The sequence below is a fragment of the Centropristis striata genome, chromosome 20 (genome assembly GCF_030273125.1).
Source record: "Centropristis striata isolate RG_2023a ecotype Rhode Island chromosome 20, C.striata_1.0, whole genome shotgun sequence".
Classification (NCBI taxonomy): domain Eukaryota; kingdom Metazoa; phylum Chordata; class Actinopteri; order Perciformes; family Serranidae; genus Centropristis; species Centropristis striata.
The window spans coordinates 5,114,305-5,135,319 of record NC_081536.1 but is presented as its reverse complement, the minus strand read 5'-3'; the positions used below and the strand labels follow the sequence as shown (position 1 = coordinate 5,135,319).

General features: G+C 40.2%; 1 protein-coding gene across 1 annotated transcript in view; it reads right to left on the bottom strand.

Moving 5' to 3' along the window:
* vwc2 (von Willebrand factor C domain containing 2) overlaps window positions 1–18,002 on the bottom strand; it is a 39,593-nt gene extending 21,591 nt beyond the window's left edge. Inside the window, exons 1-3 of the mRNA XM_059358846.1 lie at window positions 17,321–18,002; window positions 6,669–7,398; window positions 5,108–5,237 (exon numbers count right to left, since the gene is read on the bottom strand). Coding sequence (XP_059214829.1) covers window positions 5,108–5,237; window positions 6,669–7,319 — 781 coding nt within the window. The 5' untranslated portion in view covers window positions 7,320–7,398; window positions 17,321–18,002. The remainder of the gene's footprint in view (window positions 1–5,107; window positions 5,238–6,668; window positions 7,399–17,320) is intronic.
* Between the last annotated feature and the right edge of the window lie 3,013 nt (window positions 18,003–21,015).

The following is a 21,015-nucleotide window of genomic DNA, read 5'->3' as shown; positions in this document are numbered from 1 at the left end:
TGTTTCTCTGTAAGTTTTCATATGTCCCACGCTCTTGAACGCACCAAAGTCGTTCCGTCGCTTTGAATGCACCATACCTGTGTGCGAATTGCCGTGCTGTGAATATTAGTTTTCTCTCGATACGCGGCAGATATTGCTATGTCACCATGTAAGGTACAAAACTATCTAACATAATTCTGACTATGAATGCTGTTAGCAGGGCTTGCTTTGTGCCATTGCAACCAGATTTGGTGGACTTATTTAGATATGATGCCTGGGCGACCACAACAAATTTGGTACCATTTATCCTATAGGTGACAACATAGGAGCATTATCTAACCATAAAGGAAGAAATCTCTGTCTATCTGTGCATGTGTTTGTGACTGTCTTTCATATATCATAAAAACTCTTCATCCAATTGACTACCCACTTGGTGGGTGTATTGCTGAGGACCCAAGGGAGTGCAGCATTGAGTGTGAAGTATATCGGACGAGCAGCAGCCATACCACTTTTCTCCACAAAGCTGCAAGAAACACTTCCAGGGGCCAAGCAAGGAACATTTAAACCATTGCCCCAATACTGAACAGGCACTGCATTAGTGCATTAAACATACCATTAAAAGAAAAAATGTGAATTATTGAGTAGAGCTACAATACTTCCAGAACCAGCGGCTACTCCCACTTCACTGCTGTATTGAACACTCTCTGCCTACACGCCCTCAATTTATAGTGCAGGTTTAGAAAGCTGCGGAGTCATGACAGACATTATACAACTGTTTTCACAGGCTGAGTAGTACTCCTCATGATGAGTAAACGTGTAAAATGGGTGTAGTGCCACTTTAACCACAGAAAACACTGCTTATTTAGACTGTGGCAGTGTTAGCGGTGGTCAGGTAACTTGGCGTCTTGAACATAGTGAGCTGTGTTTAGCGCATGGTAATGTGTGGTAATCTTATGGTAATAGGGACTAATGCCATCTTAAAAACTGAAAATCCTTATCGGCTGAATGAGCCCGTGGATTTGGTGGGACTTTTGAATACAGATGCACAATTTCTTCAGTCTGCCACATCTATGCACACACCATACTGTATCTACATCTGTCTCCGGGACTGATGTGCCTGTGAATGTAACCCAGCAAATCCACTGGGCATTTCACAGGGGAAAAAATATGGAGCGCTGCCCAAACTCTGCACAAAGCACTTTCAGCATGATCAATATGTGCATATCTAAAAAGTGGGTGAGCAGCAAAAAAAAAGAAAAAAAAGGGGGGAACAAAGGGACCAACATGTATTCCCCAAGATTACAACAGGCAAATATTAATAGAGTGAGTAACACTGCATGACTGCTAATGGTTTTAGCTCGTTATCTCTGGAGGTTGTGAGACAGACTTTTAATTTGAGTGGGACAACCTTTGATTGATAACTAGTCACAAAAATTCATTATATGCTAATTCTTATGTCTATAATGTTTTATGACTCTAAAATGGTACATGAATTATCCTAATGTGATATACTGGATTAAATTATAATGAATAAGGTAGATGGTAGTCATCTATCTTATCCTGTTGAATTTTCCATTGTAAAAATATATGTACAACTAAAAGGTGTTGTGGGGTTTTTGTGTTTTTCATCTTTTCATTTCATGTTTATCACTTTTTTCCTTTGCTTTCTTAACTCTTGAGCTGCTTTAACAAGTTCATTTCCCCAGTGTAGATTGAATAAAGTTTTTTTTTTCTTATTTTATCTTATCTCATATCATGCTGAATATTGTCTGCTTTGTTTAATCCGTCCATTTAAATTATCTTCTTGATATATTTATTTAAACCTTGCTTTTTGCAGACTCACTTGCACAATGTGTTATTTCTAATTCTCTTGTGTTCATTTAATGCTCAGTGCCGACAAACAGCATGAAAACCAAATTATCTCGCTTGTAGTTTTACTCAAAAATTATATTTGCAGCATAATAAGTGGCTGGTACAGATGGAGCATTTTTATGTGGAGTGTACCGTGGCTTGTCTCTATCACAGGGATTTTGTCTTCATGCAGATTGCTTGCTCTTGTTTATAGCAGACAGCCTGCGCCACTTTAAGATTCCAAGTCAGAGATACATATCGCAAGTCATCATTCTTTTTGCTGAAGGAAGCAATGTTGCTGACATTGCCATGTTGCATTAGAGTCACACCAAGAAAACAAGGGGACATAATCTAGGACATGCTGTCTGGAATCATCCGAAACAACTTCAGATAATCGACTCTGAGCTGCAGAATTCCTTCTTCTCAGACGGGCCAAAGCTCTCAAGACCAACAGGATCATAAACCTACAACCCCGAGCAGCGAAAAATGCAAGCGGATCTCATATCTCTGTACCAGACAGTGGCGACGGATTTGGAGCGTACGCTACAGCCTCCATCAGATAAACTGAGTAATTATAAGGAATTAAGACTGAAAATGTCACATGAGCAATTTTTTTAGACAAAAAAAGGCCATGACTGATTAGCTACATTTTTTGGTGTGACTTCATTTAAAAACCTCCATCACTTCGAATATGCAATCTGATATGGCAAAAAAAAAAGTGCAAACACTGCAGTGCAGCATGCTGCGTGCTTTGCGTCAGCAGAATGAGCATCGTGCTACCTTGCCCTCATAATTCCTGTTGAGGTGCCCTTGAGCAAAAACATTTGACACTAGTCTGCTCTGAGTGGAGCTACTCAGCAGCCACCACTAGCAGACTGGTTGCAGGGGCGGAGATTTTTTCCCATTTAAAGCAGCTAAATGCACAATTTATTCAAGCTGGTGAAGATAAAACAATGTCTACAAATCCAAGTTCCCAAGAAAAAAACATTCTGTGTGGAAATTTCATCCTACTTTGTATCTAATTGTTCTCCATCTGTCTTCATCACTCTGAAACCACAACACGACAAATGTTGAGAATGACTAATTTTCACTCCTGCAACCTGAAAATAAGCAATGTCTGATGTTGCTATTTTTAAGTTACATAACATAAATAGGGTAGGAATCTGGCTTACTAATCTTGAAATCTATTTTTGTTATATTACGCTAAAGTAGAGTTCATAGAATTAATACTTAAATGACAAATCAAGTACATTTGAATCCATGCCATTATAATCTGGGCTGCTCTAATTGCAAATCAAGGACCTATGAATATATAATGAAAAATAAATATGGTAAATATGGTCTTCAAAACTCTAAAATGCATATTATGTCATCAGAAGAACATTTACTCAATTAATTAAATCTTTTTTTAAGGAATAGCACAATAGCAGCAGTTATAAAAGTAGTTAGATAGAACAAAATCCCCATGACAACGTGAAAGTGGACCTACAGTGATATATTTCCCCAGTAATAGAACTTTAGTACCAAAGCCTAACTATTTTACAACCCCTTCGATTGTAGATCTTTTTTGTAGTTTCATTATCAGTAAGTATATGCTTATATTTATGATTTATTTTGGTCCCCTGCAGAACACGTGTAAGCAATGATGTCGGTGATGTTGCAGTTTAGCTTACCTCATCAGATCTTTTTGTTATATATGTATATATATATATGAGCCTATTTTTATGATTATGCTGATCTGTTTCCCTTATAGGCAGTCCCTCACCGTTTCATTACCTGCATAAACCTACGCTTATTCAAATAGATATTCCCATGATAAATACGGGCTTATTTTTGTCTTCTGTACTGTAATAAAATGCATTTCGTGGGATGTTTTTAGGCGTGCTTTCTAAAATCTATACTTAGACTTTAGACTTCTGCATGATATGAAATTATATTTTAATGTTTTGCACCACTGGTTTAATTGTGACTTTTCTGCAGAGTCTGTTGCCGCTTCTGTGATTGTTCAGGCTACACTGATTGTTTGGGTATCCGAGCCATTAAACCTCAGTCTAACTTGTGTCCTGGCAGATCCACTCTGATGTAAGCAGCTTAGCGGCTGAAATGTTGCTTTTTATTGGTTATGTCCTAATAAATTATTGCATCGGAGCTAGAGTGCATGGCTCCACTTTTATTTTTTTAGTGCTTGTTTTAGTCCGTCGGTACCTCATCACTACAGGTGTGTGTTTGGCCTACTTTGACTGAAGGTTACAGTGTAACCATGGTTCTCTGAGTGAAGAGACTATCTCTCCACCCAGCAACATATTACATACAGTCATGGAAAAAATGATTAGACCACTCTTTTTCTTCAATTTCTTGTTCATTTTAATGCCTGGTACAACTAAAGGTAAATTTGTTTGGTCAAATATAATGATAACAATAATAGCTCATAAGAGTTTCACTTAAGAGCTGATATCTATTTCGATAGCATTCTCCATGGTTTTCTTGATAATAACCAAAATCATTCTGGAAAACCATGGAAAATGACTAGATATCAGCTCTTAAATTACACCATACCATAGAGCAGTAGTTCTCAACCTTTTTGAGTCACGACCCCCAATTTAACCTGCATGTTGTCCGCGACCCCAGCTCACTGAACACAATGTCACACGCACAGTTCAGATCACCCAAAAAAGAAACAAAATGACCAAAAAAGACACAAAATGACTAAAAAAGGACACAAAATGACAAAAAAAGACACAAAATGACCAAAAAAGGCACAAATTGACCACAAAATTATTAAAAAAAGACACAAAATTACCCAAAAAAGACACAAAATGACCAAAAAAAGACACAAAATGACCAAAAAAGACACAAATTGACCACAAAATGTTTTAAAAAAGACACAAATTGACCCAAAAAAGACACAAAATGACCAAAAAAAGACACAAAATGACAAAAAAAGACACAAATTGACCACAAAATGATTAAAAAAAAAGACACAAAATGACCCAAAAAAGACACAAATTGACCAAAAAAGACACAAAATGACCAACAAGACTAAAACACATGAACACTTTAACACAGTGGAGACAGAGCTGACTTCCAAAATGATTTGGCGACCCCCAGGTTGAGAATAGCTGCCATAGAGAACTAACCATTTTCAAAATTTTGTTAAGTGATGTATAACACAAACTTGAAGTCAGCTAAAAGATTCATGGCTTAACCACTCCTCCTCTCCGCCCCTAACTCGTTCTACTGGTAGAAAGTTTTGCTGAAATAAATGTTCACCACTCACCGGTCTTGCAGATGGGACAGCACTGATCCGGCTCATATTCTGGGTCCACACACTCAGTCTGAGGGCAGGCTGCCACTGAGCACAATACCTCCCCGCTTGGCTCACATCGGCACTTCTCACATGGAGACACCTGGAGAGCAGAGCAGAAATAGTAATTAACACCCTTATAAACAGTTCACACACAGATACACATACACACAGACAACAAAGAGTCATCCCCTCTTAATTAATTTCTTGTTATCTTTGTCTCTGGCTCTTTGTTTGTCTTAGTGACTGTCTCTCTTTTTCCACCCCTCTGCCTCTCCACAGCTATCTCCATGTCCGTGACACACACACACACACATACACACACACAGACAGAAATACTCCTGCCTGTCTGGCTTGTTTAATAAAGTGTGCATTCAATGTCACAAAGCCACATCTATTGGGAAGTCTCATCCTTCTCAACTTCATTGCCAATGAATGCCTCATTTTAGAGAGTGCCGAGCCGAGAATTGAACTTCACGATCCAATCAGGGGATATGGAGAAATCAATAGCAATGGGAAACAAAAGAAAGATGCTTCCAATTTCCCTGGTGCGTGAGCCGAAACATTAGAAATGATGGGTAATCCAAGCATTCCTGTACATCTGGAAATAGAACAAATATGGGACAAAAGCTGGGGCTGATAGTACACTGCGTGAATGACGTCCAGCTCCTACATTCCCTGTGAAAGGCTTCATTTAACAGCTGCGTGTACAAAGCCATACACCTTTAATCTTAGCAGGAGAGCAAAGGTTAATTCCACCAGCGTTGTTGTAGATTGCACAGGCCTGCGCCTCCGCATGGCACTCCACTGTGAAAAATGGAGTGAGGCAGCACTTAGTACAATGCCCAAGAACTTAGCAATCAAGCATAAAAACCTGCCTGTTGCTTAGTTTCAAAGCACCCCCCTCCCCACAGCACAAGGGCTGACGTATGCCTCTTGTGAAAGTCGAGCTTTCTGAAGATTTCCCTCAGCGGAGACTTGAGACAGAGCTGCCGGTAACACCATGACTTAGAGGAGGAAAATCCCATATTAGCCTTAACCTCCTGCTGAGACACTCGCCAACATAAAGAGAAGCATTAAGGCGACGCTAAATGTCGACGTAACACAGAGATTGTGGTGCAATCCTGAGAGGAGCCTTTCAAAGAGGTGTCAGAAGATAAAACATTAAAGATCTTGCTCTGTGTCTCTGCACACCCACATGCAGCACAGTGTGCTCTGCAGAGTTGTAACATTACTATAACTGTAACTCTATCATGTGTATCAACAAACTGAATATGGAAACACTCTGCTGAGGCAGGCATTGCTAAATTCAACCTCCGGTAATATTCAGGTGTTGTGTGAGGGAAAAAAGACAAGTGCTGACCTTTGCCATTATAAATCTGCCTGCCTGCTCGCTTGCGTGCTGTGAGGCAAGGTAACTAGTTTCTGTGTAGTGCCTGTGATAAACTCCATTGAACAGCGAGGAGTGTTCTGTCAGCACTTCTTTCAAGTTTGAGCATGTCAAAAAATGAGTGAATGCAGTTAATGGGCTCACCTTAAACTCCTCCAGCGAGGCGTAGATCTTGCCCCGAAACTCGCAGTAGTTCTTTTTCTCCTTGCACATTGGGCAGCACTGACTAGTGTCCACTTTAATGCAGCGAGGGTGAACCTTGGGACATTCTGGCTTGGTGCACAGAGGGCCCTCGTCTGTGCAGAGGCAAGGGCACGTCGAAGGGCCCGGGGTAAACTCCTCGCCAATGGCGAACACAAAGCCGCTCTCATCCATGCAGCCTTTCCCCCTGTAGTCTGGGTAGGCGTACTCGTCGATCGCCTCCAGGGAGAGGGCGACGTCACTGGTTGGGCCCTCGTCTATTTGGTTCAGGCTGTTCTGCTCAGTCCACAGCTCCTGGGACTTCCCGCCTTTAGATCCCCGTGTCTGGGAGCTGAGGTTCGTCCTGGCGCGGCTCACGGCAGTCCTGTTGGGACCCTGAGCATTGATTTCCTCCAGCCGCTGCTGAGCCCCGTATCCCAGCGGCTCCTCGGGGGCCTGCTTGTCCTGGTGTTTGTCCTCCCTGGCTTGGGTCAACACTCTTTCCAGACGTTCTCGGCTCGCCGGTAAGGTCGCTATAGGATTACAGTGAGCTGCGCTCATCAGGAACCCCAGAACAAAGAGAACTTCTGCTGTCATGGCAACGGAGTGCAGCATCTCTCCCCACCACCAGCGAGGTGGGAAAACACCTTGGCTCACATAACACACTTCACATCTCAGGTGTGAGCCAGTCCATCTGGAAAGAGAAAATTAAACTGGGGTTATGCGCTCAGTATTTTGTCACTTTATATCCCAGGTGTGGGCTTTGTTTCATTTTGTCACTAGAACAGTGCAGAAGAAGAAATCCAGACGACTTCAGCTCACTGCTACATCATGTCAAGCAAACATCCCGCTGAGTGTGACGCAAGTGTGTAGGTTCAGTGAATCGGATCATCAGGACAGGGAGTATTCATTGGGCTGTGTTAGGGAATCGATACTGCTTCGTACTGTAACACTTCCCTGCATCAATCACTCCCAGCAGTGACAGTCAGAGGAAAATGGCCAAAGAAGGACCTGAATCTAACACTCTTAAGCTCCTGCTCTTCTTATGGAACAAAGGATGAGGATCAATGTCTGCTTTTTTTTAAAATGAATCACAGTCAACTGTACAAAAGCAGAAATTGATTTGAAAATAGAACATAATTCCAGCCTGGAAAGATGAGTCTACTATAGCTGCCAGGAGTAGCCATATCAATTTCAAAATAAAGCCACTTCTTTTGTGCCACATGTGCATCAAAACTTTCTCTAAAAAGTACCCCAGTAAGGATCTCATTGGCTAATCGAAAGTAGAAGCACATCACTTTCTTTAGCAGAGTCAATATACAACAGCTCAAGTGGAGTGAAATCCCAGGATCAACGGCAGACGTTGCAGAGACTGCACATTTTCAGAAAAAACTGCAGTCAATGTGTTTGTTTTTTGTCTCTTGCTTAACTTGATTTACTGCGGCGTCTTGAAATTCAAATGCCTGCTATGATGCTTTGCTGCGTTCGGTGGCCTACTTCCATTCATTTCCTCCTCACCGAATGTTCAGTGTCATCGCTGAGCTCAGTTTAAACGGGATACATGTCGTGTTGACATTTATAGCTTATTTTAAAAGGTGAGATCACTCCATATCGACCGACTCAACAATTAAATGTCCTGTTGTCGCTTGTTTAAGAATAGTTCACCATATTGATAATTTGTCAAACTTAATGAACACATTTACAACAGAGCAAATGCAGGAGGTGAAGCATTAAACAAGTTGTAATCAAATATGTCTGGGTAACACACAGGAAAGAGCAGAGATACTGCTGGGACAACCAGCTGCATTAATTCAATCCAGCTCCAACTACAGAGCCAAAGTCTCTCTATATGTTTTAAGTCATGGATTTTGATATTCATGAATTCTGATCCATTCTAAGGGAAAAGGGCTGAAATTGACTGCTGGCACGCCAGTGGTGTTTGTGCCGTTTTAGCTGAATTGCTGTGTTTGAGGCAGAATCCTTGGAGCCGCTGTGGAACGGAGAGGAAGCAGAACGGGGTGCATACCGATAATGCTGCTGCAGCTGAGAGAGAGAGAGTAAGAGAGAGAGAGAGAGAGAGAGAGAGAGAGAGAGAGAGAGAGAGAGATGAGCCCAGGCCTCATTAGTAAAAGGACCTCATTTGGCTTTTCTCAGCCTCACCTCTCCACCTTAACAGCTGTTACTAGCTGTCGCACTGATGCTGCTGCTGCTGCTGCTGCTGCTGCTGCTGCTGCTGCTGCTGCTTTGCTCTCCGTCAGGATTGAGCACTAGGTGGCCCTCGGGCTGGTTGTCAACTGGGCACAGCACCACAGTATCTTACAGGCCTAGACAGCCCATAGATCTACATTTTCCCCCCTGTCAACAAATCCAATAAAAGTACCAAACCCAGCAAACAAATTGATCCTACTAACAAGTAGTATGTAAATATAAGTGCGTCCAAAGCATAATTTAGCTTGCTCCTCTGTGCTCTGAGTACAACTGCTGTTCAGAGACACATCCATAAGCCAAACGGTTTCAGCATGTACAATGTGTTAACACCTCCACCAAAGAGGTTTTCAGTTTGGATTGTTTGTCTGTCAGCAGGATTACAGACAAACTACCGGCCCTGAAAAGAACTTCACAGAATTTCACAGGGCCGTTGCACAAATTATCTTTCACTTTCATTAACATCGTGAGGGAGGACATGGCCTTGGCTAGGCAGAGGAGTATTTACGGAGTGTAAAAGGAGAGGGGGGGCTGAGGATGTGGGGTATAAAGAATGACAATGTCCGCTATGGGTGGGTGACTTGAACTACTGGAAATTGACTTTTCCATGATATTCTAATGTATTGAGATGCACCTGTAGGTTGTTTTGCACAGCACTTTGCACAGGTTTATATAAAAAATATATCCCTTGTGTGAACATTTGAGCATTATTAAAATGATACTACAAAGGGATGTAGTGCATTTTACAGAGCTCATTTGGACATGCCACATAAAAGTGCACTCTGTAAAAAAAAGCTAGCTAACAGTTTTCTGGCTAAAATAACTCTGATCTTTTATTTTGTGCAGGGTGAAGATAAAGAACCAACCCGCGCATGTATTATTTTTCTATCAACACAAAACGAAGTTGTAACTTTGTCACTAGTTGGCTGATTAAATTACAAATCCTACTCACTTTAGCACCAAATGAATATCAATCCATCGTTGAAAATAGTCCCCAAACCAAGGCGCTATTTAATTATGTCTGAATAACTTTGGCTTAATACTACTGTGCCCTGCTGTTTTTAAGAAAATACAGAGCCTTCTTGAAAACAGAAGCTACTATATTTGTGACCATTTTTAAATATTCACGCCTTCAGCAGGAATTAATGGGCTCTGGGCTGAGTGCCACACACAGCGTAGATAAATCGAAAAGTACTGAGAAGCAGGCCTGCACATTGTTAGTTTGGGTCTTTTCATGGCATTTGTTGACACTGAAACAAATATAGAGAAACTGCAGCTGTATTCTGTATTTGTTTCTTCTCTCTTTTTTATCCCATAAAAACACATTTTTACAGCCTTATGTTCAATATCTGATCTGCAAATTAACTCATGTTTTATATTCATTGCACCCTAATGCAGTCTTTTAATACAGATCTCTTAATTCCTAAATTATTTAACTCTCAAGTCAGATAATCTGTATCAATTTCTATAGACTATATTGAACAAAAATATGTCCCTTTTGCTGTACCACATACTGTGAAATATTTTCAAGAAGCCTTTTCCTCACCATTCCTCAGGTTCAAGTGATTGCAAACTTTCTTACATTTATAGTGTTGCATATAAGCCATTTGGTGAAAGGTCATGGATTTATCTTTGCCCTACAGCTCTGCAGATAATTCACTTTTTCCCTTTTATTTTTTTGCTTCACTGCTCTATCTTGAATAGGTACTTGCAAAGTGCATTCTGGCTGGAAAGAAAAAAAACATAACGATAAACTGACATAAAGATACAACACAGTCTCTGCGGCGTACGGTAGAAGCTTGCGTTATGGACTATTACACAGACAAATTATAAGTACTCATTCAGTGTAATGAGCATATAATATGTAATAAACTGCAACCATGCTTCTGTAAAGTCTCTTGTAAGCTCAGAACCTGTTGCAGAAACTATTTTTATCAAGTAACTCTGCACAGGTGTGACCTTAAACAGTCCATTCTCTGTAAAGTCTCACTAACTAACTAATTCCTGCTGTCAATCAGCACCACACCAGACTTTATATAAGCCAACATCACTGAGTTCATTCACACTTCTGACACATTTGAACACCCACTTCAGAACATAAAAAAAATCAGCTCAGCAAGTGGAAAAACAACTCTCCAATTAACACTTGTCAGCTCCAAACAATTATCCCTGCAAAAACAAACACTTAATAACGCCGGAAAATTAGCTGTATATATTTTTGTCTTGAAGAACAGTCACCTTTTTTTAACCGCACAGAGCTGAGTGGTCATGTGGTTTCCACATCAGTTCAGCACCTGAAAGGATTCTGCGTGGTTCCAAATAACGAAGGCGTCCAAGCTATTACATGAGGTGATAAAATGGCATAAAAGTCCAGCCAATTAAAAATAAATATATATAATTTATTGCAACACCATGCACTTTGTACTGCAATGTAATGGGCTGAACCAGGGCAGATTTGGGCACCAAGCAGGAAGCCCCCCGTGGTTAAATATGCATTCTAATAACTCCAATAAGCTTTCCTGTTGTGCCACATCGTAATCTAATGTTGTTTCTTTAATTGATTTTTTATTAATAAATAATGATGCGAGAGCAGAAGCTGTGAGAGAAGTGTAGCGCGCACGCACGTGTGTGTTTGTGTGTGTGTGTGTGTGTGTGTGTGTGTGTGTCTGTGAACTGGCAAACAAACTACACATCCCTAGAGTCAAATATAGATCTTAAATATATATACTGCTGAAACATCATTGCTCATCTCGTTAAAGTTTAATGATGGAGTGGTACAAGAGTTAACAATGAACTGAGTTTCTGAATCTCTGTTGACCCAGCCAGCTGCGGTCAGTCAGCGCTCAGACCTGAGATGTGAACGATGTCAGTTCAAAGCTCCGGTCTGACGGGTCGAACAGCAGGAAGACTTCCACTGCAAAGTCAATAGCAGTGAAAAAGAAAGCACCTGGTTCAGTGCTATCGTATGGCTGAATGGGCATTATCAGCAGTTGGTGGAGGTGATGGATGGTTCCTTTTATGCAGGACTACCACCTAGCTGACCCAGGTTCACATCCTGTAAGGCTTACAGTCTTCCTCTATAATCCCATTTAAGTTTTATTTAATTTTTATGCTGAATTATTATATAAATGATATATAATGTTTACTATGTATCTATACACTGTATACGCAGGCTTATCCCATAAAGTTTTGCAGCTGAGTGCAATTTGTTCTTTTCTATGCATCTGATTGCTAAATTACTTGTTTTTCATAACATCTTTGGCTATTGGCTGTTAAACAAAACCAGCAATATGCAGACATCAATGGCATATAATTACATTTTGCAACAAAATGAAATGTTGGAAAATATGATGGACGTGTTTGCACTGTGATGTAATTGTCGCAATATCTTTTGGTAATCAGACATTTAGACGCGGCGGATCGTGGTTCCAAGTGATGCGCAATTCATGGAGCTATCAGCGGGCGCAAACCATTCTTTGTGAATTTGCAGCTGTGCTAGCAGCTCTGTGAGGCTGCACGCAGGTACAGCCATGCTTTGAGCTAAATGCATATGTATTGCAGATGCCACAATCATCATGTGGTTATTTCTAAGGACTGATTTCCCGAAGGGGACAGAAGTTTAAACTTTGCGCTTAACGTTAGCTGGAGAAAAGTTGTGCTGCAGCATTTGTGCTAGGCAGCTAGCTAGCTAGCTAGTAAGCTGGTTTAGTGTAGGGTTGCCAACTTGCCGAAAAATAAATAAGGGACACCTTATTGGCAGGACCGGCCGACCCGATTGCCCGAGTTCCTGGCGTGATGAAACTTTTTAGCCCCTTTTTTGTGAGTGAAATTATTTTTTAACGATTTGACTCGAACCTGAATTGGATTAGATGCATATTTTTGTGTGACATGAATACATGGAAAACAAATTATTATCCAGCAATTCACTTTAATAAAAAATAACAATTAGACCCTGTTCTTCAAAGATGTAGTGGAGTTTGCTGATAACAATTTGATTTACTCCTTTTGTTGGCTTTTAAAATGCATCATGTATGCAATTGCATGGCCATTTTGGAAGATTATGGCATTCCATAATTCCAATTTGGTTCAATAAAAAGGCATGAAATTCATGTCATGAACACATGGGGACCTGGTCCCCATGCAGTGGAGTTTGCTGATAACAACTTGATGTACTTATTTTATTGGAGCAGCATGAATACAATTGAACGGCTATTTTGGAGTCATGCAGACAGGCGGGCTACCGTAAAGTGCAATGTAATTGCACACTAAAATTTAAAGTGCAGATGGCGTGACCGCTGGAAGCATGTTGTTTCAGATCAGTCAGTCCACCATGGGCTACGGAAAAAGAGCGCCGGCACATCGTGCAGTGCGCTTTATAGATGTTGTCATGCACTTTTTCCACTCAGGTGTTTCCTTTTTCCCATTCCTCAGTATTTTTGCATCCTTTTCTGTTTTTTTCTTAGAGGAGTACTAGTGGCCTAAACAGCCTCTTTTTCCTAAACTTAACCAGGTTGTTTTGGTGCCAAAACCTTAAAAAACTGCAACCATCCATTTAATTGTGTGACAACCGTCTGTTCAGGGGGGCGTGCACCTGCACAACTAATACCAACCACATAATGGGTTTAAAACAGGTGCGAGAAAGCTGCGTTTATTTTTAATGAAATTACAACATTACATTACTAGGAGTCAATATCATTGAGGAAAGCAATCCTGTAATGATAAACTAGTGTTAGAATTATGGTACAGTATGGAGTTCACTTCAAATAGGTGTATTTGTACTTGTTCTAAAAGAGAAGTCTAATTGACCCTAAAGGCATGTACTGTCACTGTGCAGCATAACATAATTTACATTTCTTTAGCTGTGAATGATAATTCATTCACTGATCATTCATCATTCATAATTCATTGGCAAACAAAGGGAATATATATATATTTGTTCATCCATAGCTCATTCAACATAAAAAAGAACATAATATATTTCCTTTTTGGTGCAATAACAAATTAAGCTTTATGCTCATTTCCTTACATTGTCACTGTCATCAACTCTGCAAGCCACATTTGTGACAAGTAGAAGAGTTGCGCTTCAATACTTTTCTATATTATATTTCAAAAAGATATTTTAATGGGGGGAAAAAGCAATTATTAGTATTTTTATACCCCAAACAACAAGGAGGTAAAGCAAATCCTAATGACACATGGGTTAATATTGCAAATAGCACATCTTTCCCAAGCCATCCTGTCTTTTCAGATATAATATATCCATGTCTGTGGCTACATAACAAGAGTTCAATTGCAAACAGATCAAGTCCGTTTATAAAAAATATTAAACCAACACCAGTTCAACTAATGCCCCTTTAAGCCCACAACTTAAAATCATCCATCTATTATCCTCCACTGCTTATCCGAACTTGGGTCGCAATTGGGAGCCAATCCCAGCTGACATTGGGCGAGTGGTGGGGTACACCGTGGACAGATCGACTATCACAGGGCTGACACATAGAGACAGACAACCATTCATGCTCTCATTCACTCCTATGGGCAATTTAGAGTCACCAGTTAACCTAATCGGCATTTTTTTGGACTGCAGGAGAAAGCCGGAGAACCCGGAGAGAACCCACGCTGACATGGGGAGAACATGCAAACTCCACACAGAAACAAGCGGGATTCGAATCTGTGACCCTCTTGCTGTGAGGTGCAAGTGCTAACTATGCCAATATGTAGCCCCCACTTAAAAACATGATTAATGTAAAATTTAGAAAAGAGAGAAATATATAACAACCTGTGCAACTTATATGTTGCTTCAGAAAAAAAAACATTAAAAAAAGGAAACGGACTTATCTGTATTTGCAGATGTACCCTTCAAACAGCCTGGATTTCAGTGGAGACACTTGAATGCTGGCACAACATCCAGTTCCAGTTTATAAATAGAGGTAATCACATCAGCCATCAAAGTGACCAGACCCTCATCAGAATAGGATCAGACTCTGCCAAACATTAAAAACAGGTTTCCAATTTTCCTCGAATATCCCAGTTCTGGCTCCAGAAAGCTCTACAGCTGGATTTTATGCTCACAGTAAACAAAGCAATTATCCTATATACAGTAAATGTTACCTTGCAAATATGCATCAGCAGAAAAAATAATCATCTGCCCTAAATGGCTCAATTCACAATAATAAAGTTGCATTTTGTTATTCTGCACCCATATTAACATTGCAAATTTAAATGCTGACAGGCCCTGTGCTATTACTTTTTTACTACTGACAGTATTTCCGCTTTCAACTGACATTTAAATGTTGCAGTGGCTTCTGTGCACTAGTGAGGATGAACTGAGTATCAGCCTGAGAGTGTGCCAGCAGGAGCAGGTTCAGTCATTATCGTCACTGTGGATATAAATCCCTCTGTCAAAGGCCAAAGTTCCGTTTACATCTCCGGCTTTCGAAACACAGCCGGTTTGACCACTGAGGTGCAGCAACAATGATTAATCAAGCAGAGACTCAACCTGGCTGTTAGTTCACGGTTCAATGATGCTCACCATCGCATTGATTTATGACTCATAAATTATTGTCGTTTTCATTACCCAGCAGAGCGAATAAGGCTCATAAGTCTCGACACAACAACCTGAGCTCCAAGTGTAATTTTAGCCCCACCTTGACGAATGTGCGATACTGTTATTCATATAGATTGAATTGGCAAGGCTTCAATACCACAAAGTGTGGCGGTTAAGATGTGTTAGGCTGACCTGCCTCTCGCTTTCTTCTCTCATGTCACTCAGAAACCTTTCTTCCAGGGAGGTTGATAGCTGTTTCACTCACACATTAATGCTATAAATAGGGCCAAATGTACCCAGGCGTTGCTCTCATCTCCAGGAATTTTCCACACACGAGCTCAGATGTTTCTGTCTGTTTGTTTATTTCTAATTAATAAATGTGAGCAGTGCTTAAAAGGATATTTAAAATCTGATCTGCTTGAAAAGCTTCAAGGTGACAGTAGACAGTGATTCCCAGCACTGGTGAGGCTCACATGCAGCATTTCCTGTCTTGATTTAAGTGTCTACAGTTTACAATGAGCCTCAAAACCAGCAGGCATCACATCCACATTGTCTTGGAGAAGAGTGTAAAATCAAATTGCATGTCATTGAGAGGAAAACCCATCTCCTCGGTGCTGGAATTAACTTAGACAGACAATATGCCCTCACCGCTGTGTGCACTTCATTTATTGCACATTACAGATTCTCCTAGTTACACTGCTCCTACATCCCAACATGCCATCGACGGCACTCAGGAAATGCAACAATTTACTTTGAGGTCTACTTCAATTTCTGACAAAGCAGATCATGGGGGACGAGACGTGAAATGTTTAGACAGCGGTGGCTAGTGGGCTTGGATCTGACAGGGCTTAGAAAGTATTGAATTAATGATGCTACATTTGAAAACTCCTTTTTTTATACCGATAAACAGTGTGAAATGATGAAATCCAATTAGAGCAATAAGGGACACTAAGGCAGGATCCCAGAGTATTAAGCCATCTGCCAGTGAGTAAAGATTGCTGCAGGGCTGCCTAATTGAATTTTATCCTCTGACTGTAAATCTTACGAGTGACCCAAATCAAAAGAAAGTTTGCCTAGACGTGCGAGGAAAAACCAACAGCCCTTGCAAAACTGTCATATAATCTTAAGATTACGTGGGGCTGAACAAGGTGAGAATTTGCTCGTACACAAAGCCTGCCAGGAAGCCGGAAATGCATAAAGGAGAAGCTTGATTTTTATTACTCATGATGGTGAAAAGCAGCCTTTTTTGACACCTCGTGTCAGAAATGTGGTGACATTTAAAAAAGAAAAGAAGTGAAAACATCAATCCATTACGTCCAAAAGCAAAAATCACCAAAAAACAGCAGCTTTATTCTAAAAAAAAAAAAAAAAAAAAAAAAAAAAAAATTGCATATCCTCCTGCAAGCACCCACTTTTCTGGACACTGTGAATTCAAAGAATGGTGCAAACATTGTATGATGTGTTTGGGCTCTACTGTTAGAGGCTGATGTTGCATCCTGGAGTGTGTAAGCAGTCTTTGTGCAGCCACTGAAATTTCTCTCATGCTTCTGAGAGCAGCCTCCTATGTGCATGAAAATACCCACACTTCACTGATACCAACTGCATGTAGCCTCCACAGGTGCAACAGCCTTTCCCTGCAGGTTTGAACCATCTGCATCCACCATAAAGCTCCTCTGCATATAAAAGCTTTTGTGATGGATTGATTTTCCACGCATGCATTGGGGGGCTTTACTGTAACTGAGTGAAATCTTTATTGAATGCAGGCATTATAAAGAGAAAAGTAAGTTGACCTGAGCATGCATGCAAATTAGACTAACATGCAGAAATACAATTTTAAAAAGCCGCATCAAGTGATATAATTCACCTGTGATCCTCGGGAGTGTGTCCGTATCCGTCAGTGCGCTGGGTTGAAACGCAGCCTTCGGACTGTTGGACAGCGGAGCCACGACAGCAACAAATGATCTGTGGTGAGGAGATGGAAACTGACGCTCGTTAAGCCAGTCAAATGCACAGTTTCCCCGGAGGATGCTCGCAGGTCATCAGCGTGTCGCGCTCAACTTTAATCGCCACAGTGAAGTGAAAGCGCTCCGTCTCCGGCGATCCGCCGCTGCAAAGTGCCGCGCAGCTACTGATGTCCCTGCTCTACACTGGCACTTTATTTCTCACGGTGACAAAAAAAAAGAAATAATTTAATAAATGGGGAGGGGGGGGTAGACGAGGAGCGACCGCTAGATGGGGCAGTTTAAAACGAGGGAGGAACAACAGGCAGTCAATTAGTGAGCCGAAGAGATGTTTCACAGGTCGGTTCACGAGGTTCACACGCTGCTGTGATTAACGACTTTACTTAATTATCTGGAATTAGCAGGTCGTTTCAAGTCGGTTTCTGTGTGACACCGTTTGGTCACTGCGTAATTTGTTGCCGAATGAGAAAAGACTCAAGCCCATTACACAAGCCAGGAAAATGTAGTGCAGCTGTCACTGTAATACATCAAGAAGCGAGCAGGGCCGCAGTGAGGATTTATAGACACCGGGCTCCACAGAAGCCCCCCCAACATGAGCCACCACCCTCTCATCATTCTTTTCTTCATTTATGTTTTCTGTTTCCAAATGAAGGTTGTGATGGTTTAAAGCATTCTCTACACCAGTAGTTCTCAACCTTTTTGAGTCGCGACCACCAATTTAACATGCATGTTGTCCGCAACCCCCGCTCACTGAACACAATCTCACACGCACAGTTCAGATCACCCAAAAAAGAAACAGAATGACCAAAAAAGACACAAAATGACCAAAAAAAGACACAAAATGACGAAAAAAAGACACAAATGACGAAAAAAAGACACAAAATGATGAAAAAAAGACACAAATGACCAAAAAAGATACAAAATGACCCCAAAAAAGACACAAAATGACCAAAAAAGACACAAAATGACACAAAAAAGACACAAAATGACACAAAAAAGACACAAAATGTCCAAAAAAGGCACAACTTCACCCCAAAATGACCAAAAAGACACAAAAAGACACAAAAAATACACAAAATGACCCAAAAAAGACACAAAATGACCAAAAAAAGACACAAAATGACCAAAAAAGACACAACTTCACCCCAAAATGACCAAAAAAGACACAAAATTACCAAAAAAGGACACAAATTGACCAAAAAAGACACAAAATGACCAAAAAAGACACAAAATGACCAAAAAGACTAAAACACATGAACACTTTAACACAGTGGAGACAGAGCTGACTTCCAAAATGACTTGGCGACCCCGAGAAATCATCTCACGACCCCAATTGGGGTCGGGACCCCAAGGTTGAGAATAGCTGCTCTACACTGCCAGGAATAAAAATGACCTATGTTTCTTTATATTTTTCTGACATATAGTACTTAGAGGTAACCCTCTATTGCATAAAATATTACCTAAACATGGTAAAAATGTGTTTTTAATATCAAAAATTGCATAAATAATGTTTTTTTTTTTTATTTATATAAAATATATATCTTTTTCAAGAGCGGTCGTTGGTAAATTGTTGCACTAAGACAACGATGTCCAGTCCCATAAATCTAAATTTTCATGTTTTACTTTAATTTGATAATATTCATCATTCCTTTTATATTTAGTAGAAGACCCATTTCCACAACTAAACAGTAAAATATGTATTTCATTTAGAAAAATTGAGATAAAAGTTATATTTGCCATATGGCAACACCAATCAGTGAGGTATATTGAGCATGTTAGGATGCTAATATTTGCATTTTCATATTTCCACTGCATTTCTTTGCAAAAATCCACACTAGAGTTACAACTGGCCAGACGTGCTCGAACAGAGTACTGATACCTGATTTTTTCAGTTCCTTTGTCCTGACCGATGAGCATCAAACATTATAACTTCAATGACTCAAGGTCAATGCATAACAATAATTAACTCAGCTGTGAGTGGTAATCAGCCCTTAACACAATGTACAAGTGGGACACGTTTTGTGAGTATTTAGTTAAAAACCAAAATTAGACAGATTGATATTTTAACAGAAAAGTTAGACAGAAAGTAAGACATTTGACAAACTAATATGATGTGGAGTGGGCTATGTTTTACATTTTGGTACTTCTACTTCCACAGGTAGACTTTAACAGCTAAAATCCCCAAATTCACAATATAAATACTAAGAACATCACCTCCGTCTACAGCCCTCTATGGCAATAATTAAATGCACAGACAACCTACACACAACTGATTAAAAATATTATAAAAACACAATATTAGATAATAACATTATGAGATTTTAAGATCTTAATACGGTGTAAATCTCTGCATAAATTTAAATATACTTATTCATTGAGGTTCATACATGCAACAACTTATTTAACCTATTTAATATGATAAAATATTTTTTTCCTCCAATGTGCAATATCTGTAAAATGGAAAGTATTTTCAGGAAAACAAACAAACAAAAGAAATAATGTATTTATAATAAATGTCAAAAATAGCTGAAATGTATATGTATAGAATTGATATGCCTTATTGTTTATATTCTGTCTTCTTTATCTATGTGTATCCTGAGCTGCTGTGACAACTACATTTCCCCACTGCGGGATAAATAAAGTCATATCTTATCTTATTTTAAAGTCGACCAATAGCTTTTCAAAACCATAAGCCACAAGTTAACTATAACAATCACTGAAATATTCTATACTGTGTATCACATAGAAAGTATCATAAAGTGTTATTCTCTATGATAACATCAGTGGCCTATATAAAAACAGCGGGAAACAAATATCATACAATTACGCTCCACAGTCATGCTGGTCTGAGCTGCAGAAATATTTTTAGAGTATTGCAGTATTTTTCATCAGGGATTGAGTGACAGCCCTGCCTACCAATTTTCCCCAAACTTCCAAGTGGTTATGCACCTTGAAAAAAAAACAACAACATATATCTATTTACTTATTTACCTCTAAATTGCTTTTTGAAAACTGCATGATGGCTGCGAACTCCAAAAGTGTGCCCCTTGCTCGAGCCTGTGTCAGGTTGAAAAAGGAAATCATTAATATAGCATTAGAAGCTGGCTGTGAACTCATAACTGCCCTGGGCACCCATCAGCATACATGCAGCACTGTTCTCTGCTGCTACACCTTCCCCGAGGTTCAAATGTCATCCTTCACTGTCATTACGTTTCTGCCCCCATTAACTATTGATTATCTCCACTTTAGCATTTCGAGCCCCCCTGTGGAAGTGGCCCGCATGGCTCACTACCCATACAGGCGGGACTGAAGTGCCCACCTCCTGGTTTTTACAGTAAAAAAAGGGGGGCAAAAAGGGACACGGAGCAGCAAGGACTGACTTCACTGTACCCTACCTGCCCATTAGCAGTATGCTTGAGCGGGCGACTGGAGGTTAAGTTGTTCTTTCCCAGGACCCGTGAGAATTTTGCCACAACATGTGTTGAATATTTACTGTGAGGTTAGACCAAGTTTGCTTCAGGTTTCCAGGCGAGTGCAGGTTGAAAAGTTTGTTTGGGCAGAAGCTTTGCGCCCTTTGCCATCAACACACAGCATCCAT